This window comes from Podarcis cretensis (genome assembly GCF_951804945.1).
Source record: "Podarcis cretensis genome assembly, chromosome: 3".
Taxonomy (NCBI): Eukaryota; Metazoa; Chordata; class Lepidosauria; order Squamata; family Lacertidae; genus Podarcis; species Podarcis cretensis.
The window spans coordinates 61787295-61812128 of NC_137172.1; the positions used below are offsets into that span (position 1 = coordinate 61787295).

The window sequence follows — 24834 nt, forward strand, 5'->3', positions numbered from 1 at the left end:
ACCAGACCACCCAGGTTCAATATTAGAAGGAATTATAAGACCTCAGGGCTTGTTTAAGCACTACGTTATAGAAAATTATATTCAAGTGAACCTTGCGTCTCAAGTATGCAGAATCAATGAACTGATCTCAAAATGTTGCCTACTGTTCCAGATGATTGCTGGATCTTTTTGGAAAGCATCTTAGTAATGGGGGCCAATAATGGGGCCCATTTCAATTATGTGAAATTTGCTTTCAAATTACTGCTGTACTCATTTGCTTTATGGCCTTGTGTTGCTTTGCATTATTTTGCACACAATGGTTGCATTCAGGCCTTTGCAGCTTTTTTCAGAACCCAAAAGTTCTAGATGCAGAAAAAAGTGAACAGGCACCTTGTGTTATGAACTCTAGATTAAGTTATCAGAATTGTCCTTTGCTAGGTGGTTTAATATCCCTCCATGGATCACTGCCTTGTCGTGGCGAAGGGGTTTGAATAACTCCAAGAAGCTGTGAGCTATGCCGTGCAGGGCCACCCAAGACAGACAGGTCATAGCCGAGAGTTTAGACTAGATGTGATCCACCTGGAGAAGGAACTGGCAAGCCACTCCAGTATTTTGCCAAGAAAACTCCATGGACATAAAAAAGGAGAAGCTTTGAGAAGAAAGTGAGTTTCCAAGGCATGCTCTGGTTCACGGGGTCACGGAGAGTCAAACACAACTAAGACTACTAAACAACAACAGATGGTTTAATAATGAAAATTGTATCCCCCTTGCAGTGTTTTCACAAACCTTTTTGAAATCCAGGCACAGTTTTTAAGAAGAGGCATACAAAAGCTATGTAAAATAGTTCAAATAATATGGTGTTTTTTCACATGCATAGCTAATATTTTCCAGATCCAAAGAATGTTGTCATATTTGTAGTTTATTCCTTTATGAGATTGAAAGAATTCATTTTTATGGCTGCATGGGTAATTTTTATTTTAACTTTAATGATGAAAGAATTACCACTGACCATGTTACATATATATGGATCTTAGGTTTTGTGTTCCTTATGCCCCTAGGTTGTTAATTACATGATACAAAAATTACTGCTTTGCAACTGGTTCATGCATAGCCCTTGCTCTCTGGGGACGACAGTCAGCTCAGAATGCCTACCTCCTTCTCTGAGTTACAATATCAGCTTTAGATAATTCCTTTCTCTGCTCCCCATTAAAGTGAATTTTAAAAATGTTTTGTTTTAATTGATTTGTTAAACAATACAAGCAAATGGTGTTTCACATACACACAACGTTAAATACATATTAAAATAAAAGCCTATGACATGAATCCAAAAATCCTGCTGCGGGGGGTGGGAGTTTGGTAGCCTCCATTTCGAACCTTCTATGTCAGGCCTCTGAGACCTGTGGACTCTTTGTGGGGAACTGTATATGTCTATGTATGTATGTATGATTGCATGTGAAATTGGTGAACTCCTCTCCATCCCTGGAAGTGGCTTCTACCTATGTAGCAGGATATTTAGATCTGTGCTTGTAAGTTTCCCCCCAATAATTGCTTATATTTATTTGTGAGTACATTACTTTCTCTTTAAGGGACGCGGTGGCGCTGTGGGTTAAACCATAGAGCCTAGGACTTGCCGATAAGAAGGTTGGCGGTTCGAATCCCTGTGACGGGGTGAGCTCCAGTTGCTCGGTCCCTGCTCCTGCCAACCTAGCAGTTCGAAAGCACATTGAAGTGCAAGTAGATAAATAGGTACCGCTCCAGCAGGAAGGTAAACGGCGTTTCCATGCACTGCTCTGGTTCGCCAGAAGCAGCTTAGTCATGCTGGCCACATGACCCGGAAGCTGTACGCCAGCTCCCTCGGCCAATAAAGTGAGATGAGTGCCGCAACCCCAGAGTCGGCCACAACTGCACCTAATGGTCAGAGGTCCCTTTAGCTCCTTTACCTTTACCTTTACTTTCTCTTTAAGCCTGAAAGAACAAGCTATTCCAACAAGCATTAAATATCTGGAACTAAGTGAAACTTCCAATGTCTTAGAATTATATGCTGAGCAAATCAGAAAACTTCTGTGCAACCACCGCTGCTGGCCCAAATTCCATGTTGTGAAAATAAATCGGAATTACATGAATAAATGTAAAAGAACAAACTTCATCTAAAGCCAAACTGTTGTGTTTATCTGCCCTGCCCAAAGGAATCGGAGCAATCCCAAAAGTTATGAATAATTGCATTCCCGGGGAGAATGACAGGACCAATATGTATTTTATGCAATCATATTTATTCTAGCTGAACCAACAGGAATCCAATATGATCTTTAATTTTTTATTGTTGGTTTAATCTCAACTGTATATCAAATGTAATTTGCCATGGAAAGGATGAATAGAGATTCCCACTTTTATCAATGTAAAAATGTCCTACAGAATTCATCTATGGAGCTTGGAATAGGATTCCAATAAATTGAAAAAATCAGGAACTATATAAATTTTTTATGTGTCAAATAGTTATGTACAATTCTTGATGTGCCAAATGGTCATGTACAATTCCTAGTACAGTGACAATTCATAAAACTCTTATGCTTATTGAAATCCTGGAAATCTGACTAATTTTCACTCTAGGCTCAAAATGTGTCAGGTGGACTAGACAATTTTGATGTGTATCCCCCTATGATTTGACACATCACCATTCATACAATTTAGGTAGGTTCTTGACATTGTGCAAATTAAAATGGTAATGGGTGACAAACTGCACATGATTACAGATAGGTAGCCGTGTCGGTCTGCCATAGTCAAAACAAAATAAAAAAATTCCTTCCAGTAGCACCTTAAAGACCAACTAAGTTAGTTCTTGGTATGAGCTTTTGTGTGCATGCACACTTCCAGGTTTTAAGCCTGGACTGAAAACAAGCAGTTTCACCGCAAAACACAAGAACTTGTGTGAATCTGCCATCAGTCACTATGTGGCATGAATGAAATATATGGTTGTTCCTGCTAAATGAAGATAAGAGGAGAGAGGCCTCATGCTTTTACTTTTACCCAAAGGTGTCACTTGGTGGCAGTGGAGACGATGGTTGAATGGAGCAGTACTGTGCAGGAGTTGCCTGCGCTATTTTAGATGAGTTCATTCATTCATTTATAACTTATCTTTCTATGTGACTACAGGACTCCAAGGCATCTGACAATAAATGAAAAGCGAATGCATAATAATAAGACTCTTTTAAAAAGGAGGTATGGTGACTTAAAGATCTGAAGGGGAAATGAAGGAAAATCCCACCCCCCGACCTTAGACATGCTAGCCCCTAAAGAATGCAGCATCACCTCGCACAGGCAGCTGGAGGGAATCTGATCAAAGGCCTGGGAGGAAGATGGAACATGCTTGCCTTCCAGGCCTTAACCATTGCTGTTGCCACTGCTAGTGTGGCTTGTATCCACACCGGATACTGATGGTATTGAACTGCTGCATTTTCACCGCTTCTCCCACCAAGCAACACCTCCAGCAAAGGAATGGTTACCCCATTGCTTCTGTCACTGCTCAGCATAAGAAAGCCATATTTCCACAAGAGCTGCCACTACATGTACTAAGTCAATGATACTTTGGTGCTTTTCACCAATAGTGGGTAAATGGAAGCAGATCCAGAGGACACCTAGAAGCAATGATATACCATCCTTTCGCAAGAAAAGCTTCTGCTTGGGATTTGGGGATTGAGGGAATAATGTACAGAGTGACAGTTACACAAAAGAAGAGAGAGGGGAATTAAGAATCCTTTAAATGCCATAACATGGTAAGCTGCATGTTGCAGCAAAAAGAAAGGAAAGAAAAAGAAAAGTGAGCATGTGTGTGAGAGAGGGGAAGGGTGGAAAGAAAAGGAGAGAAAAAATAAGATTAGTTTTTCTGTAGTCGCCTAGTAGTTCCAGTCTTGACTTGAATAGGAGCTGTAGGCAATAGAGAAATGTAATCAAACCAGATTACTTTAAAAAAAGGATGTAAAAGTATTACTTACCCCACCCAATGATGCAAAATTTGAGTATGTATCGGCGAATGTAGGTATTGAATACTTTTACTAGAGCTATATACATATGAACAGCTTCCAAGCCCATCCACGTAAAGGTCGCCAGAAGGAAATAATGCAACAGGGCAGCAATAGCGATGCAAAGGGCTTCTACATCAAATGATGCAATCCAGCCATCGAGGAGGAAGACCAGGTTGAGACAAAGCAAGGCTGTGCTTAAATTCATTAAGATTTTGGATGGATAATCTCTTCGCAATTTTCTGGTGATAAATAGACAGCAAATAATAATAGAACGAAGTGTAGGTTCCAATTTATTAAGGTTAACTTTTGGTCTTCTTTGGACTTCTGAACTGCTGAGTCCATGAATGAACATGCAGGTAGGTGCTCACCTGCTCAATGAATAGGCTTAAGTCAATGTTGGACCGGATGTGGCATTGTATCATGGGGTTTGTGTTTGGGGAACCACAAAACCTTCTGGTATAACAGAATCACAGAAGGGCACCCACAAGAGTGGTCAGTAATAAAAAATACTTTTATTTTTATTTAATATTGACTTATTTGGGCCTTGGGGAGCTGCAAAAAATCTTATGACACCACAGCAGGGAGCCCATAGCATCCAGTCAAAAACAGAATTAAACAAGTTTAAATGACAAATGTTGGGACAAAAAAAAATCTCTAAGGGTCATATGTGGTCTGTAGACTAGCCACCCCTGCTAAAGCTGTTCGCTATATGTACCATTTATTCTGCTGTTTAAAGTTATTAGTGAACTGCAACTGCCATATGAAAACAACATCTCTAATTATTTATTTGTAATTAATCACTCTGGTTTCTTAGCGGCTAGCTTTTTGTTTTGTTGTTTGACTTGGATCTTATTTATCCAAAGGAAGGGGGGGTCAAGATTTATGTCTGAGTGCCAAAAGTGCCTATTGTGTACAGAAACCTGTGTTTTCATATGGTGTATAAATACATTTAAGTGTTCTTAAATTCCTAACTGATTTAAAGTCTTTTCGCCATCCTGCTTCTAGGCATTTATTCTGCTTTGTTTCCCTACACTGGCATAATGCCACATATATGTCTGTGTCCTGTCGTAACTTCTAATTACTAGCACAGCAGATTTTAAGATAAGGTTAGACACCTTTTAAATTTATGGTGCATACAGCGGCTCCAATTTATCATGTTCGCTGATCACAATCTGAATTTTAAATCTGCTCCTGACACAGACTACCAATTGAAATAAGAACAATTATTTGACCTGTTATGACAAAATACTTACTCAAAAGCAATGTACGTCAGAAGAGTTGCAGCTGAAAATATGGCAGAAATTCCACAACCAATGTAAGTTATAAAAGTGAGGACTTTGGTGTTTTCAGTATCTATTTGTAGAGCGGTTCCTGGCAGGTCCTACACATAAGGCAAAAAGAGATATAAACTGTTGGAAATAAGGTTTTTTTGAGAAGCACAACTATTTTTCTTTTGTGACAAAAATGTAGGTAAATTCCAGAGAATGTTGGCTACACTGCACTTGATATATTTAGTGCATAACTGTCACACCTCTGCTTCCTTCCTACAACTCCTGAGAAGAAGAAAAAATTCAGAGGGTAAGTAGTGTAACAGCTGGAAACCGCATCAATATACAAACCTCTATTGTTCATATTATGTCATTATGCAGATCTCAAGAACTATATTGTGGGAAATCCTTCCACATGCAATATCCTATTTCCTTAGAACTCCTTACATTTAGGAGTCAGCCTTTCCTCCCTTGTGAATAATGTGAGCAGGATCACGTTTGTTTAAATGTTCAGAAAATCTGTCAAATGGCCCCTTCATGCATGACAATTTCCTACATGAAGATTATCTCCACATTAATATCTATACAGATTGAGAAACCAATGTTTCCTACATAGAAATAATCCTTGTACAGGAAAAATGTCATGTGTGTAAGACTGGGAATGATGCATGTTTGCAGAAACGCAGGTGGAAGACAGGGTGGAATTCACACAAAGGGAGGCTGGCTAAATGGTATGAATTGTGATGTGTTCTTTTAGAGGGTACTGACTATAGCAGTTATGTGGTTGGGGCATTTGTTCGAGCATCTGTGACCATCTTGGAACAATAACTATTCCTGGATCAGGAGAGCTTGGCCATAGCAGTTCATGCACTGGCTACTTCAGGATTGGATTAGCACAATTTGCTCTATACAGAACTTCATCCAGAAGCTGCAGTTAGGGCAGAATGCTGCAGCAAGACTGACAGTAGGAGCAAGACCGTCAGCAAAAAACACCTCTGCTTAGAGACATGCACTGGTTGCAGATCTGGTACCAGGCCAAGTTCAATGTGTTACTATTAGCATATAAAACCAGTTTACTTGCAAGATCATCTTCCCCCATGTAAGTTCACTCTAGTGCTTTGATCTGTGGATCAGGCAGTTACAGGTGCCACATAATACTTGTTCCCTATTTTTAAGAAGTCATTCTTCCAGTGAGGTAACATCCATACTTTGGAACTTCCTGCCTATTGACATCAGTTTTGTGAAGGAATCTTCTTTGATTCTGGTCATTAATCACACTGGTGTCCTCTGGGGCTTTCGGGCATCTTTTCTAATCTGTGGTATACACTCAAGTTTTTTAACACCTCCCAACCAATTTGGAGGTATTTGACCCTCTTGGCTTTGCCTTTCAACTTCCCTTTTACCAGTCTTCTCCTTTTGGGGAAGATTCCTCTTTTGAAATCAAATGTGACAAGTTCTACCAGGATGAAGCCAACAAAGACCAAGCATTTCATCTTCTTCCCTTAAGATTTCAGAAACATTGTGGCTTCCTGCCAGAGTTCCTTCAAGATTCTATTATCTAACTGCGTGATCCTCACCATTCTCACCTAACACTTCCGCCGCAGAGGAAATGTTCCCCTTTGGCAATACTCCTGTTTTCCTTTATTGTCTGTTTATGTTCTCAGAACATAAATATGCCTTGTAACTTTACAATTTACCTTAACCCACAATCTAGTAACTACAATGATATGAAGTCTTAAAACCAAGAAAGGGACCATCTTTCTGCTTTCAGTATTTTTCATTTTATGTAAATGCAGGGGGGAAATTGAAATTACGGCATTATGAGATTCATAGAATGTTGGAGGGGATCTTAGAAATCATGTACTGTAGTTGAACCCACTGTTTAATTGTTTTTGAGTAAGTGTTGATGACCTCTGACATTTCATGATCCCTGCACATCCAACAAGCAGATGCAAGTGAATGTGCATCATCACTTACTGATGAAGTGTTATTTTAATCCAGAGTTTAACCAAAGGCAGTGGATTTTGTGCACAGTAATGAATGACACATATACTTGTATGTCAAAGGGTCTTTCCCATTGCCTGCCATTCTAACATCCTGTTGCAGGAGAGGGAAGGTGAATGGATTCATGTGGTGCGATGGTATATATCACCGCATCATAACTTCCATAACTTAATCATATGTGGGTGTAGACTGAGAAGCTGCATATGTTTCTGCACACAATGATCCTTGCTAGGCTGGTGCTATAATATGTAAATCCAAACAAGATCTCTGGGAGAAAAAGAACTGGCAATTTAAAATGCCAGAAAAATATTATAATTCTCCAACTGGAATACTGCCAGGATTATGACGACTTTCTCCTCACTTCGGACTCTCCCACAAAAGCACTCACAGCTGGAGAAAGGACACATTGAAATTAAGAATGCCCCCTTTCCCCACAAATATGCAAAAGTAGAACAGAAGAAGCCTGAAAAGGGAACAGAAAGGCTTGTGATATTTTTCATATTTAAATTCATGAAAGATGTGAAAAGAGCTAATATATTACTAGGCCTGCGGAAGCCAGATATTGAACCTTGTGGCTCTAATGCACCATAAATCATATGCAGGGAAGAAAAAGACAGTTCTTACACTTTGTCTCTTGGTGTTTCAAATATTTATAGCTCTTTAAAAAACCTATTTAAATCAGCTAAATCAAATCAGATGTACCTTCCTAATTTTCTTCCTAGGTAGAAGAATAACTGTGGAAAGCATGGAATATTAATATCAGCTAAAGTGAAATAATTATTGAGAAGAGGGATTAAGAACCCTAAGAAATCTCCAGACTTCCGGGTTGGCGCCATCGCCGAATGGCGGACTCCCTCCGAGCTCCGGAGGGAGCCTGCTCGGCAGGGGCTGGGTCCTACCGCGCCGGCGACGCGGGGACCCTTAAAAACCATGGGCGCTGAAACCCATGGACATGGTGACTCGGCTGGCACCTTTTGCGCCCCCCCGACCCACGAAGGAGCCTTTTTAAAGGCTGCGGAGCGGGTGACAGGGGGGGGGTGCTTTGAGTCCTTCGCTTCCCCTGCCAAGCGAAGCCACATGCCATTCGACGGAGAGCGCTGACTTCTTCTATTGAAAATCTGGACTTAAAAGAATAACCCGTGAGTCATCGGAACCTGGACTAAAAAGGGGGATAAATTTTTTTAAAAAATTCGGAGCGAGCGGGGGAGGCGCAAAAAGGAAGTCAGCCCCCCCCTGTTGTAGAAGAGTTAAAGCAAAGGATTTGACAACTAAGATCGAGTGCAACCCTACTTTGACAAAGTTATTAACTTCGCGAGGGAAAATCATAAGACTGAGCTGGAGGAGAAAGGTGGAACTGAATTGAATTAAAAAGCAACCCCCCCCCCCCGGAACCCTGGGAGCGATTTGTGAGAAGCGCCGGGAGAAGAGAAATAGAGGTTTTGACAGCTGTCAAAGAGCTGTCAAAGCGGAAGAATAAAATAGAGAACTTTGTTACGAGGACTTTGCCGGTTACATTTGTTACAAATTGGATACAAATTGTTACAAACAAGGAATAACAAGTTATTTTGACTGGTGGACGTGATCTGGAAGGGAATTTAGTTATTGCAAACCACCTAGAGGAGCCGAGGGACATTACAAGTATTGTTGGCGTGGAATTTGACCAGAACTCTCTATCTCCTGGGAAACTGCAGAAATGGAACACTATTTTGTCTACAGAGGTCTACGCACTAAAGGAGACAATAGATTTATCTATTGAAGAATGAAAGGGACTTGACGTAATGTTTTGTCCTTGAATAACAAGCCTCTGCAGAGGAATTAGAAGCTTTTGGAATTGGAACATTTGTGCAGGAGAGCAGGGGGAAAAAAAAAAAAAGGAGGAGTGAGATCAACAAGAACAACAAGAATAATAAGAACTGGACAAAGCTGGAAGTGGGAACATTTGGGACATCCAGATTTGACAGGTTTAAAGAAATAAAATTGGAGCTTTTACTCCTAGATATAAAAATCTGGATGGAAGAAATGGGCCTTTTTTGAGACAGACTCCTTCCAAGATTGGACATTCGAAATTAAAGATGACTGGGAAAGGACTATGGTTTAGAGAGATGTGGGAACTCCAGGAAGACATCAGACGTCGAGGACCATTGGGAACGCAACCGGGAAAGGGGGGAGGGAAATTTGGAATCCAAAGGGTGTAAAATTATTTTTTTTATTTTTCTTCTATTTTAATCTGTATTGCATATTAAAGGGGGGAACTCGCGGAAGGGAACAGGTCGATTTTAGAGGATGGGAAAATATTTTTAAAATTGAGTCAATGATAATAAGTTTAAATTTGGGATAAGAACTTGTTGAATTTTTTTTGTATATTTGTAAGAATTGGAATACAGGAGGGGGAGGGGAGGGGAAGTCCCGAAAAGATGTTATTGGGAAAAAGATTTTAAAATTGGATGTTTTGTTTTTTTTATTCTTTTTGTTGTAATTGGAAAATCTTAATAAATATCATTTAAAAAAAAATAAGAACCCTAAGAAATCTTGTTCAGTTTATGAAAATAGCCAGACTTTTTTTAAAAAAGAAAAGTTTAATATTTAACATGATCCCCACCCCCCATCCCGTTTCTTTACCTCAGTTAAAGGTAGTTTGATGGGGCAATATTTTTTTTTTTAAAAAAGTCATCAAGGGAAATTGGACCACTTTGACTGTAATTTAAACTTGTGACAGTCCTTGCCACAGACACCTTGATTACTTCATCCTCTATGCTTCAACACTGTGCAACTCCCAGGATTGGCTGCTCACAACCATCTGTGAATCAGATCCTACCTGGGTCAAGAGCCCTTAAAAACTGGATGTTGCAAGCATTCCTTTCTTTCTCAAAATTCCTCCTTATCAATTTCATCTAGATGCTATGTTACTTGTGAGGAGAACATATGCCCAAATGTAAGTAGCCACACAAGGCAGATTAGGAGTAGTCAATTTTGTTGGGCCAATGGCCAGGTGTGACAGGTGTCGTAGTTGAAAACAATGGGCTATCTCTGGGTCCGATGAACTTGAAATGTTGCTTTGTTTTTTCAACACACAGCTTTGCCTTTCTCCTTTTATTTCTCTTAAACCTTATTCTTAATAACCTGTCTGAGAATTGCAAGATGAGTCTGTTGGATCACGCCAATGGCTCATCTAATCCTGCATCCTGTTCTCACAGTGGCCACGATCTCTTTGACCCATGTTCCTCATTCGAGTCTAGGGAGAATTTGAGGAAAACAACCTTCCCTGCTTTGTGGAGGGGAAGAGGTAATGTGCTGGATGCTCTCTCATCTCCATAACTAATACTAATCACTCATAGCTTTGAGAATTTGCTCCTATCTCTAGGTCAGAGGAGGCGGCGGCAGTGGAACATGAAATATTCCTTTTCCCAGGCATTCAGTATCAACCAACCAATCCCTTGATTATGGTCAATGACCAATAAGGCATTCAGAATATTGAGTGCTGCGTTCCGTATTTTGGTGGAGAATGTTACATGAAAATGCTCACAGGATTCAGTCTTTTTTCAAAAGCAGCTCAGTCCCCTTTCAGGACTATTATTTTTCCTCACTTTCTTAATCTCCAGTGGATATCCTGGGGAAGCATATTTCATAATTGTGGTGCCACTACGGGGAAAGAAAACACTTTCCGTCAAGTGCCTGCCTGTCTCTCAAGACCATGAGCGCAGTCTCTGGCGCTGACCTTAAAAGTCAGGGGTGGGGCAAGATCATGTTCAGGCTGGCAGCAACTGCTTCCCCCTGCAGCAGTGAACAAGCAGGAGTGGTAAACAATCACTTACCATCAGCACCCCGAAGTGTGTGAGATGATTGCATAAGCAGACAGTCTCATTTTCATTTGATTCTGCTTGCGCAAGGCAGCCTGTAGGATTCCACCCACCTTGGCCCTCTAGATAAATCGGGAAAGACAAACAATTATATTATTTGTTATTACCAGAATAATTCCAGTTTCAATCACAACATGCACAGCATCTTACAAGGATTGTTAAAAATACAAATAATATAAAATCAACAATAAAAGCAGATTTTTAAACACACACAACAACAGCCGGATTGTAAGTGTAGAACAGCAATTAGGAGACTCAACTTGAATAAGAAATTAATTATTAATTTACTATATAAAACCTACTAAAATAAAAAAGGGATTAGCAACTGCTTGACTAAAAGAGAGGTGGTCTCATTGGATTTCTAGAAGAAGGAAACTTCATAATTGTGATACCAATGCTGAAAAATCAGTGGGATCTGCTCAAATCTGTTTATGACTGGTCCAAAAAGAAGGGCATGATGAGTAGTTTGGCTTATCCTCTCTTCTACATATGGCACAATTAACTCTGTTAAAGCATAGTTTTCATTTTCTATATTTCAACACAAAGCTTGTCATGTTTTATTTATTGATTTTTTTTAGGGTTGTATAAGGACACAGATAACAACAGTATACAGTGAGCACCTGAATTTAAGGTTTTGAAAGTTTCCTCTAGGTATTATTATACCATGGTTTTGAAGAAAAGAATGTTGCTGGAACATTGCTAATTGTATTAGAGAAATTTCAAACAGCAGAAAAAAAAATTAATTGCATTATTCTTCCAATATAATAAATGAAAATTTTCCAAAATAAAAAACTTACTGTTTCTGTTCATATCCCAAAAGACACAGGTGGGTTTAGGAGCCTTCTAGATATTTACACATGTAAAATAAAAATAAAAATAGCATTAAGAAACAGATGAGAACCGCAGGTTCTCCTTGAGAGTTTTTGAAATATTTGTGCAAAATGCGCAAAGCTCTGCCCCCTTTTAGGGGCATACTTAGGGATGCTTGTGCATCCATAACACAGTTGCTTAAGGACATGTACTCATTTGCTCAAACTTTACAAGTTTCCTGAGATAAATGCTAGTGTTGCCACAGCAAACACAACAACTGTACAGAGTTGCTCTTAAAAAAGTTAAGAGAATGTTAACAGATTTAATAGACTTTATTATGGCTACCACAGCTTTGCCAGAAGAACATGTGTTTGTGAAATCCACATTTCTACTTTCCTCTAATTTCATATGGCTATGGGTGACATTGGGACGCAGGTGGCGCTGTGGGTTAAAGCCTCAGCGCCTAGGACTTGCCGATCGAAAGGTCGGCGGTTCGAATCCCTGCGGCGGGGTGCGCTCCCGCTGCTCGGTCCCAGCGCCTGCCAACCTAGCAGTTCGAAAGCACCTCCGGGTGCAAGTAGATAAATAGGGACCGCTTACCAGCGGGAAGGTAAACGGCGTTTCCGTGTGCGGCTCTGGCTCGCCAGAGCAGCGATGTCACGCTGGCCACGTGACCCGGAAGTGTCTCCGGACAGCGCTGGCCCCTGGCCTCTTAAGTGAGATGGGCGCACAACCCCAGAGTCTGTCAAGACTGGCCCGTATGGGCAGGGGTACCTTTACCTTTACCTTTATGGGTGACATTACTGATTTTTAAAAGCAAACAAATGATACAACTTTCTCACCTGGATTTTATCCTGCTTAACTGTGTGCTTAATTGTAATCTTCACAGAATCCTGAAGATCACGGATGGTACTATTGCCAATACTGCATGCCACCACATAACTGGTTAAGTTGGTGTGAGCTTCTGCATCCTTTGGAAAATCAATTTAAATGTTTACAAGCAAAAATAAAAATAAGAATTATTAGCTTGGTAATTGAGTTTGCTTTGCTTTGCCAGAATGCTTAAGTTGCCAGCATGTTAACACTTCATGTAACTCATTATAAGAGCATCCTGTTTGCAACATTAAATTTTTGCTTTTCCTCACAGAATCATTGCTATTTCCCTTATTATTGCAACATATAGTGTTATAAGGACAGCTTGTACCATAATTTCCATAAAAAACTCTCTCAGTCACTTTGTTCTGAGGCTAAGCAGAGTTAATCCTCAAACAATGCTGATTATATCCAATTCTGACATAGTTAGATCACTTCCCAAACCAAGAACGCAATCGTTTTCTTATCTTATTAACAAAACAGTCTCCAGGGGAAAGAGGTAATCTTTATTTTTTGGCAGTAAAGATGCTTGTAACATAAAGCATTTATTCCTTCTATTAGTACATGCTACCATGCAATGAATGTCCTAGATAACGGAGATAAGATTTCCCAGAACTGCCCTTTGAGGGTCCTTGTACATCTACCTATCTATCCATTTTAATCCACTCCATAGTTTGAGGTGATTGACATATTAAAATCACAGTAACAGCACAAACAATAATACAATACAAAACCAGCATTTACAAAAGAAGCAGCAATAAACTGAAAACCCAGAATTCTATTAGTCAACAAGTAGAAAACTCCATTCATCAACTGAAAGATAAATCCATTATATCTCATCTACATAGATGAGAGACGATGTCTAGCATAATAAAAAGTTGCACTGTTTCAAAAGGTTCCCTGCCAAACACAAGAACACTTTTAAAACTCAAATGTCAAAAAGACCTAAATATAAAAGGAAGCAAAGTCACAAGACTTTTCTAGGTTCAGTGTCTATATGTAAGTTACCTAATCTGTTGATGTTTGAACTGTCCTTTGTACAGTCACATATTAGGGAATGTACAGGCCACTCTGAGGAAAGCTCATAAATTCAAAGAATGGTACTTTGAGGGGATACCTCTTCAGTACCAGCTTTTGCTCCATTCATGTATGTTAAGGGGAATGAATTATTCCTTCACGGCCTCCAAGGAAGTTTAGATAAGCATCATAATTTTAGGACTCTATGGCAGGGAAGACAGGTGGCACATAAGATCCACTCAAAAGAACAACAGATACAGGTGGGAAGGTTTTTTGTGGTTTCTGTGCAGTATTTTATTAGGAAAATATTAAATTGCCTTATGTAACTAGGATATGAAAATGTAGTTTTTTATTTATTTATGTATGTATGTTATTTAGATGCTGCTTATTCATTAGCATGTCAAAGTGGTGTACATAAAAAATTAACCAATACAGATTATTGCTAACTTGGATGACTGCACATATAGCTTCCTGAATGTCAGGAATCATGTTCATAGTGCTGCTATACACACTTCTGAGATATGAGCTCTGCGTGCTGAATGCACATCTGTTTAAAGGTAAAGGTAAAGGTACCCCTGCCCGTACGGGCCAGTCTTGACAGACTCTGGGGTTGTGCGCCCATCTCACTCAAGAGGCCAGGGGCCAGCGCTGTCCGGAGACACTTCCGGGTCACGTGGCCAGCGTGACATCGCTGCTCTGGCGAGCCAGAGCCGCACACGGAAACGCCGTTTACCTTCCCGCTGGTAAGCGGTCCCTATTTATCTACTTGCACCCGGAGGTGCTTTCGAACTGCTAGGTTGGCAGGCGCTGGGACCGAGCAGCGGGAGCGCACCCCGCCGCAGGGATTCGAACCGCCGACCTTTCGATCGGCAAGTCCTAGGCGCTGAGGCTTTAACCCACAGCGCCACCTGCGTCCCGGTTCCACATGCATTACTAAGTCATAATTTAACACCATCCAGCAGAAAGCTGGATCCCCTTTCTTGTCTTCTGATGTAGCCAAAGGGAGCTAGCAATTATCCACCTCCACTATTAAACTAATTTGGGTCTCCCATTATGTCCATTAGTTTAAACTAAGGTTTGTTAACAGGTCATAAACCAAGGATCGGTCTGCAATAGTTTGGGCAATCCATATGCGAAATTAGCCAGAGTTCTTTCAAGTGAGGACTAAACAGGGAACACTAGGTGGATTAAAAGTGGAAGGGGATGCATGGATCTGCTTCAGGAAGAAAGGAAAGTGTATATGATCTTGAGGCTGCTGCTGCTCATGCATGTAGTGTTAACTATAGTTAGGGAAGGAAGACTCAACCATTTTTTTGTCTTAGGGACACATTTGAAAATCAAAGAAACTGTTGTGAGCACCAGGGAAAAAAACCTCCAGAAAAACTGGTAATGCTAGAACCACCCCCAAACACACAAACTCCTCATAAAACACAAGGAAAGCAGGCTACCATACAAAACACTTCCAACCCACCACAATATTTTAAAAATGGGAAAATTAGGAGGGCAAGGAACTGTAACATGCTCAAAGAGCTGTGTCTGAGAGCGTCATGGCGCCCAAAGACCCTAGGTATAGAGTTACTATGATCCCTAGGAGAGCATCCAAGGGGCCATAGAAAGCATCAGATATCAGTCTCTGAGGGTGAGGAGAGAAATCAGAGATAGAGATTTGCTGTCAAATGTCCCCTCCCCCCCCCAACCATGAGTGTGCTGGCAGAAAGCATAGATACAAAGGATACATAGCTTTCTCAGTCTCCCAACATGCCCCCAAATCAAAGAGAAAAATATACTATCCCTGAAGGTGTCATAGTTTATTTCCCTATTGTAAAATTAAGAAGAATGTAAAGGGGAAGAGGGAAGATTGCAGCCGAAATTAATTATGTTACCATGACATAACAACATTTTCCCCAACAGTTATAGGACCCTGATTTTGCTGTTCACCATAACTTTCTTTGTTGTCATTACAAAGGACTTTTTAAAATGTAGAGACTAAAGACTCTATAGATATTGTCGGGAATATTTAGGAAGGCAGCGGTGGGTCATAGTGATTTGCCAGGCTAGATTATGCTTAATATCTAGACACAGTGCCAATAAAAAGCACAATAATATATTCCAACACAATGCTGCAGAGTTCTGCTGCGGATGCACTGGAGGCAAAGGTCATTTGAAATGATTTATAGGAAACAAGCTGCTCATTGAAAAACAAAGCTTCTTTCTTGAGCAGAGCTTCATTGCAATGTAAAAGACGTTTTTGCTGAGACTTTACTAAAACTCAGCAATTCTTATCTGCATTTTTAAGGCAAGAGAACCTTCCAAATCACTTATTTTAAGAACACTCTGTCCCTCAAATTGCCATAGTTAAACTGAATTTAGTGGCATCAGAGGTCTTTTGAAAACCATATCATTATAACCCAGGACCAGTTATTATTATTTTTATTCCCAGTGGATACGTAGGGCTGAAGGCAACTATATCATACTCTGAACAGACTCACTAGAATCAATAGGCATGGCCAACTTAACTCCATTCATTTCAGTGGGTCTATGTTGAATGCACTATTTAGACATTATATCACTATATGGCATAAAGCAGATCATATATGCTCAACTTCACATTCATTATATGGTCTCAGGCACAAAATACATGTGATCCTAATTGCATAGATAAATGCAATTTACACATAGGTTTTTTTTTTTAAAGCATTTCATTTTTAGAAGTCATGCTTACAGTAGGGTTCCTGTATCTCAAAAGGTTGTTGAGCATTTTTGGCAAAATTTCCAAAAAAACAAACAAAAAACCCTTCAAGTTTTTGAGCTTTTTTAAAGGATTTTTGCCAAAATCTAAGCTTCCGACATTGGTTACTATACGTCCGGATTTTCCTGGACATTTCAGCCATTTCCTCCCAGACACTGCAGTATTCTGACTATGTCTGGGAAATTTCGCACGTTTGGCAACCCTAACTTTCAGTAGACCTACATAAACCAATGGGATTTAAGTTACTAAACAGAGGCTGCACGGCGATTTTTGTTTGGACCTCTGCTGGAGGGAGAGAGAAGGTGGGGGGGGGGACCTCCTGCAGTTGCCCAGAACCATCTGCAGATGTGATTTACATTATTGAGAACTTACATATAACTGCAGTTGCACAATTAAGATGACATTTAGTTTGTCCCTGAAAGAATCCTTGTGCTTAACAACTGTAAGCTTGGATGACTCTGTTCACACAACTATGATCGCTGTTTTGTGTTTTTCAAAGTTCCCAGTCTCATAGCCTCCATGAATGTCAAATGAAAGCCATCCCACTTTCCATGTGTTCATATAATGCCTGATATCATCAATAATATCTCACTGGCATCACACAAGATAAACAGCAACGTGTTTCATGGTATTCTTAAATGGCTCTTTTGATTTTATGTAAATGAAGTCATTAATGTTCCTGATTACCTGGAAGAGTCCATTTTTATTGAAAAAAGTAAACTGAGCTCTGGATATAGCTTCAAGTTCTTCTGGACTTAACTGGGTTAGTAAGCTTGGAGGTAAAGCAACCGAAGCCAGGGAATTATCTTGAGTTTTGTCAAAATCAATCTGAAAAACAAAATTAGAGCATTTTTTCAACACTGAACAAGGCCAAGATTGACAAGGAGACTTATCCATAACAGACCCCAATTAAGACAGCCTAGACTGGGAAGTTAAATTGTGATGGATTAAGTTGAATTGGATGCTTTCTATAATCACTTTCTTCAATAGAGTTATGGCTTTTGAACTCCAGCACCTTGAATTAAAGTGCTGTTGAAAGCTCACAGTAGCAGTACAGGGTCGTATGAGTTAGGAGGAAAAATCTGGCAAGCAGGGCACCGCCTAAAAGCTTTACATTCACAATCTCAATATAAGGCATTCAGTGTAGTCAGTGGAGTTTTTGCCAATGCAAATTCATTAAAGGTAAGTTTGTGTGTGTGTGTGTGTGTGTGTGTGTGCGCGCGCGCTTGCGCGCTTGAATATGTTTCCTGTACCTGAAAGTCTGAAGCATTGTTTTGGGGGCCAACACTGAAAGAGGAGCCATTGAACGAAGTTGAATTCAAAGATGAAACACCAAGTGCCAAGTTCCGTGTTGAGATGCTCATGGAAGGCCCTGCAAATTGAATCTTCAGTGCTAAGGCATCAATTGTCTTTATAGCTCTAAAATCAAGCAGAACATCATCATCATTTTTAATCATTACAACAATTAGAATAAAAACACCATGACTGCCTCAAGGAAAGATTTTTGTCTTTGCAGTTCAAGCAGGTCCACTAGGAAGTAAATATTGTCCTGTCATTCATTTTTCAAAATGCCAATAAAACCCTGAAACACAGGCTATCCCAATAGCCACAACCCAGGTTCACCCTAGGGAAGTCACCTTGGGCCAGTCTCTCAACACCACATTTCAGATGTGGAGTGAAGAGAGTTCAAAGCTCCAGAGCTCCAGATTTGTACAGTCCCTTCAATGTCAGGCAAAGAAGCAATGCTGTCTCCTTTTCTCCTTTTTAAAAACCTGAGGTAAAAGGTTTATGTGCATTCTTTTAGTTTCTTGTCTTTAATTTGAGTACAATTTTGTTACATATGTTTTAATCATTTGTAATGATGCTGGAATTTATTAATAATCTAAGTAGTTACACAATAAAGACTGATCAACTCCTGTGAGACATTTGGGCCCCTATGTACTACTGTTGCCCAAGTAACCTGATCATGACTGCTCTTGAAAGCAATCACCTCTCTACTTGCATTATGATTCCCACTGGGCTCCTGGTCACATCTGTTCATTTTGCCTACGTTTCTATTTAGTGGATATAGAAATAAATAAATAAATAAATAAATAAATAAATAAATATTTTTTTATTTATACCCCACCCACCTGGCTGGGTTTCCCAGCCACTCTGGGTGGCTTCCAGCAGGAGATTAAAAATACATTAAAACATCAGTCATTAAAAACTTCCCTAAACAGGGATATAGCTTTAGCTAATGAGTTATAGCAATTTAAATCAGTTTAAATGGAGCACCTTTGTGTTTGTATCTATGACCTGAGAATTTATCAATATTAGTACAATGTCACATCACATTGTCTTTCTTATTACTTCTGTTTCTTTTAACTGCTACATTTCCAGCAAATGCTTTTTTAACATTGAAATAATGGATTTACTATCAAGCCCATGAATCCCAATGTTAGTATGTCTGAAATTTGGTTTTAGTTCTTTATTCACTTCACTTGGGAAAGTCATTTTTAAAAATCGAAATGAATGAGTACACCGAATACAGTATGTGTCCCTTGTACACTATGAATTTATGAAAGACAAATATCCGGGGGGGGGGATATATTTCAAATAAATGTTATTAAAAGCCACTCTTTTTCTGTTGTCTTTCAAGGAACACTTACTCAGAAGACGATGCTGCCAAAACACTATCAGAACTTGTGAGGATATTAGAAAATATTGTGACCACAGTAGAACCCAAGGATTCATTGATTTCTTCATCATTCACAATTTTTTTTAGCTTCTGGATGACATCATTGACTTTGTCTGAAGTCAGCTGCTGCCCTTCTCCTGTCAGATTCAGAAGCTGATTGGCTATATCAGCTGCATTATCTGAAAAGCACACACAAAACAAAATCTTAATAAAAAACAGTCCCAGAGGGGAAAAAAACCTCAACTGAAATGTAAAGTAAAGCATTCTGTACCAGACTACAAGAGAATATAACATAAAGAAAGTGTTTTGCATTGTGTATTGATCCAGATCTAGGTTGTGAATCTGGAGCTGTAGGTGATTATGTTGAAATTAAGTGTGACTAAAACCACGGGAAACATTTAACTTAAGCCACATAACTCTGTGCTGAATTATGGACTTAGACCAGGCATGGGCAAACTCGGCCCTCCAGCTGTTTTGGGACTACAATTCCCATCATCCCTGACCACTGGTCCTGTAAGCTAGGGATGTTGGGAGTTGTAGTCCCAAAACAGCTGGAGGGCCAAGTTTGCCCATGCCTGACTTAGACCATGGGTGGGGAATTGGTGGCTCATGGACTGATTCAGGCCTGCAGTACCCCACCCTCATCTTACCTCCATGCAGGTTTTAGGGCTTGAAAATTTGTCTCAGGCGTTCTCCCAAGCTTAATTGCAACATGGGGGTGGTATTTTTTGGGGGGGGAGGAATTAGAGCACCTTCTGCACAAACAGTGATCACCCACTGAAAACACCTCCCCCTCACATACATAACTGATCTTGAAAGCAGACTTCCATTTATGGGGGGGAACCCCACAAAAAACTAAAATGCTTTTTCCAAGCCTATTTCCTGGCATAGGGGAGTATCTGTATATGTGCTAAATGTGTGTATGCATGCATATGTCAGTGCTGTACATTTAGGTGTGCGTGTGAGTTTGTTTATGCCGTATGTGTGTGAGACAATGTGGAGTGGCCCCACCCACCACTGGCAAGCACCTCCCAGAGGTTGATCAAGAGGGAATGTGACCCTTGTTCAAGAAAGGTTCCCCCACCCCGCCTTAGACTTTAGGAAAGCACTCATACTTCTTCAGCAAAGTACTTCAAAAAGCCAGAGAGTCTAGTAACCAAGGTCTATAATAATGCTTCAAAATTAAATTCATTATATAACGAAAACCAAAAAACTTGCCTGTGCAGTTTCTAAGGTCAGGAGCACCCCAATATGATGTGTAATTACCTAGATTTAGAAAGCTAAAAATAAAAATAAAACAAGCATGATCATAGTAACAACAGGATACAAAGGTTGTATTTTCCAAACTTCCAAACTTTTCATGTTGGTGACACACTTTTTAGACTTGCATCATTTTGTGACACAGTAATTCAGTTTTACTAGCGAACCGGAGGTTAAACTAACCCCTTTCCAGCCCTGGGAGGAGCGTGGGGAGCGTTTGCGTGACACACCTACACACTGCAGCCGACACACTAACGTGTCGCGACACACAGTTTGGAAAGCTCTATTCTAGCATCTTATAGTTCTGCTATTCAAAAACTGGATGTGCCCAGATCCTGTGCATCCTCACTTCGTTGCTCCTGTTTTGTTCCACTTCACATACTACTTTGTGCTTCAAGGAAACAGCAATCAAGGAACATTAGCTCAATCCTTTATCTTCTGTGATTCTTTTCAGCACTTTGGGAAAACATCAAGCAAATGATGTTCAATATGTTGCTGTTCAAAATGTTGGGCCCAGTTTGGGGAATAAACCTGATGATAATATTATTATTATTACGGATTACTCTGAAACATTAGATTGGTATGAACTCAGCTCATGAAAATTAAAGGCATATTTCTGGAGCTGGGAATTGTTATATTAGCCAAGAATATAAGCTCTAATGAAATGGGTTTGTTACGCATTAATTTTAACTCCAACAGAATAGCTTTATTTATTCTACCATAGGGTAGGGAACGGTTTTCAAGATGAAGGACATACTCCCTGGTGGCAAGACTTTCAGGGGCTGCATGCTAATGGGGGTGGCGGCAAAATGGATGGGTCAGAGCTAGTACGCATACAAGCGCAGTCCAAACATATTTGCAGAACTATGTACATGTATAAAGCACACACAAAGTTCACATGTGGACAGTACATACATATTTAAATCCATCCATCCATGCTCATATATAGACGCCTCCTCACAATGGGCTTGATATAAACAGTTCAACTTTTTTAAGCCTAAATGCTGGTGGTGGGAATATTCATGTAGACTACTGTTGGGAAGGGTAACCCTCCCTACCCCAGCCACACTCTTCACAAAGACCAACCCCCTCTTTCCTTCCCTCCCCCCAACAGCCTTAGATTAGACCCAACAGGAGGCTGTTTTAAAGTCCAATTGCCATGCAGGGAGATTATCTCTCTCTCTCTCTCTCTCTCTCTCTGTGTGTGTGTGTGTGAGATAGCACATGGAAAGGAGAAATTTAACTCTTCTTTCCCCAGCTGTAGTCTACATGAGTATGAATTAAGCTTGAAAATAGTCTCTTATTGACTTCAAGGTATGTGTTTCCAAACCTCAAACATGCATGGGGGGTTTCCATTGTGGGTGGCAGGTTACAGCACATGGGGAAGATTAATCTTCCCTCTCTGAAAATGCCTCCCCGTGCTGTTTAGCCTAATTATGGAGGAGGTGAGACTGTGGGCCAGATTGGGATGCATACAGGCTGCCTCCAACCCAGGGAACAGCAGTTCTCGACCAGTGTACAATCTAATAAACTGTAAGTCATGTATTAGAAACTCTGTTCATAAGCATTACATAAAATCAATGGTGCAAAAATGTACAGTACTGGATCATATACAGGATGCAGGTAAAATATATATCTATGATAGACCTTAAAAGTACTACCTATGTTTTGTCCCTGCTTTCTTCCATGGTAATGTTTATGCAGTCCATCATTTATAGCTTGTACAACTGTATTCTAAATCACTACATCTTTCTTTCACCACTACTCATTGTGCAATTTTTGAGCTCTTACCATGTTCTTGATGCATTCTGAGTAGAGCTGCCCTGGCATGGTGTGAAGTCAGTCACTGTTGGTCTGGTTTCTGTCCACAAGTAATTTAGTGGGTATTCTTCCCTCTCGCATTTTTCTACAAAATAAAACGAAAACAATGATGCAGAACAACAAAATCACTCACTCTCTCTGTCTTAAATTAGGTTCATTTGAAATTCTTTTCTACTGCAATTTTTTTTTACCTATCAAAAGCTACCTGAATCAGCAATTGTGACAGACACCTGTGTTTACAGATATTGCAGAATATAAGCTCCACACTTTCTCCATTGGTGAGTGATATAAAACAAAGAGCTTGAAAAATAAGTAACTGTACAACAGAATTCTCCCATTTAAAGCTAATTTATAATCTGATAAATCATTCATCTGGATTTTGTAAATCAATACTGAAATTCTTCAAATAATTTTCAGTTTCCTTATTCCTGAATTGGTACTTTGCAATATTCAAAATGTAATGCTTGGACTGCATGAATTTAGACGTAAATAACTGGTGACTGACAGACTGTATAACTCAGTTGTGCACAGCTATTCATGAATTAACAAAGGCCCTATTCAGAAGGATAGCAAACTGTATCAACTGAATATACAGTGAACTCCTGAGATTGCTCATTCCAATCCTTCTCAAGTTCACTGTTACCACCTCATGATGTATGCCCATGATGTACACATGCACATATGTGCATATAAAGATAAGCCTAAAATCCTATAATATTTACCCTTCAAAATCAAGGGAGAAATGCCTAGACACACATATGTGACCAACTTTTGAAATGGATTTTGAACTGGATTCACCCATAATCCAAAATTCATAAATATCTACATCAAGGTTACAGAAATTGTGGTCTGTGGGCTTCTAATGGTTGTGAACTTCATTCAGGTGGCCTGTGGCATACCCACATTAAATATTCACATTGATTTTTACTTTTATTGCTGCATTTATTTCTTATATTGTATTACAATCTGAATTATATGGAATGCCAACTGTAATACAATAAAACACAACATGCTAAAGTCTGAAGCATTTGTTCATTTTCTCTCTCTTAAGAAAATATATATGGTTAAAAACATCTTAGCAATGCAAAAAAAAAATTTTTTTTTGTCTTTCCTCAGGCTAAAGAAGAGTTTTTTAATGACTCAGCTGATTTGGTTCAATGGTGCTATTAATACTATGACCTAATTTGTTTGATCACAGTTCACTACTTTAAACACATTTTTTATAAAAGCATAATCTGAAACAGCACTTTCAAAATGTTTTTCATGTTTTAAAAAGCAAACTTTTCTTACACAGTGAATAGAAACATGTTGGAATTATAATAATTTTTATTAGGCAACCAAAACACAGAGAACCACAAAGGTGAAGCTTTTTTACTTACCAATTGGATTAACATCCACTTTATCAAGTTTCAAGCCATTTCCCATAGTCTCATTGCTGCTTTTGAGTTTCTTCTCTATCATATGCTTTTCTAAACTTACATTGCTGGAAGAATTGTAAACCAGAAGAGCCCGGACATCAAAACTGCAAAGAAAATTGTCCAGTTGCTGAATCAGAATAAAACTGGCAACAGGTCATCTTAAATATGGAAGAAAAGCTTAATCATAGTATCTGCATTCTATCATTCACCAAAAATAATGAAGAAACTCCTCCATGGATTCAACAACATTACAGTTTGTCATGTTAGAAATGCTGCCGTTTTTGCAATTCCTACCTTCATTCCTAGGATTTCACCTACTCTCCTGGAAAATAGGAATTAAAAGTCATGCAAAAAAAACAAAAACAAAAAACCCCAACTTACCTCAGGGAAGAAAATGAAATGCCAAAAAGTTATATAGGATTATTTGTAGGAAGGGGATAAATGGTAGGAGTCAAATTTCTAGCCAACTTTTCTTTAAAAAAAGTGTACATAAGGCGTTCAAAATAACACAAACTTCAAAAACCAGCACATCCCAAATTAACTGTATACAATCAAACTAAAAACACAGTAAGATTCACAACATACATAACAGTCAACATCCAAAGAACAGCATTAAAAAACCCTTAAACAGACTGCTGAAAGCAGCAAATTTCCATTGTGTGCCAAAAAGAAAACAGCAGTGGAACCAGTAAACTTCCTTGGGAATTTTGTTCAGTTGAGCTGCTCAGACATAATACTAAAGCACAGTTTAGCATTTGGAGAAGGATCCTAGGCAAGAATTGGGACAGCACATTCCCCCTGGTGTGGTTGCAAGGAAGAGTTTGGAAGCATTTATTTCTGTTTTAGGTTTAACCACAGTTTACCATGTCATTTGAAGTGGACAAACTGATGAAACTTAACTATGGTTAGCAGAAACAAGTCAACTTCACACCTCAGTTTTATATGTTTTGCATTGCACTGAGTTCTTTTTTAATTGAAGCAAAGATAGGGAATGCCTGGCACTCAGACTGATACTTTCTCACCTAAAAAAAATGCTCAGCTGCAGGTGACACAAAATACCAAGGCTTGAATCCTACATT

General features: G+C 39.5%; 1 protein-coding gene across 4 annotated transcripts in view; it reads right to left on the reverse strand.

Annotated features, from left to right (window-relative positions):
- The window catches only part of ADGRG6 (adhesion G protein-coupled receptor G6), a 103168-nt gene that overhangs the window by 18412 nt on the left and 59922 nt on the right, over positions 1-24834 (reverse strand). For all 4 annotated transcript variants that reach the window (XM_079970942.1, XM_079970940.1, XM_079970941.1 and 1 more), the window contains 11 exons: positions 23717-23859; positions 22308-22422; positions 20475-20536; positions 19228-19435; positions 17830-17995; positions 17264-17404; positions 12780-12908; positions 11925-11970; positions 11083-11189; positions 5252-5379; positions 3969-4237 (listed from right to left, as the gene is read on the reverse strand). In XM_079970942.1, the coding sequence (XP_079827068.1) occupies positions 3969-4237; positions 5252-5379; positions 11083-11189; positions 11925-11970; positions 12780-12908; positions 17264-17404; positions 17830-17995; positions 19228-19435; positions 20475-20536; positions 22308-22422; positions 23717-23859 (1514 nt within the window). The remainder of the gene's footprint in view (positions 1-3968; positions 4238-5251; positions 5380-11082; positions 11190-11924; positions 11971-12779; positions 12909-17263; positions 17405-17829; positions 17996-19227; positions 19436-20474; positions 20537-22307; positions 22423-23716; positions 23860-24834) is intronic.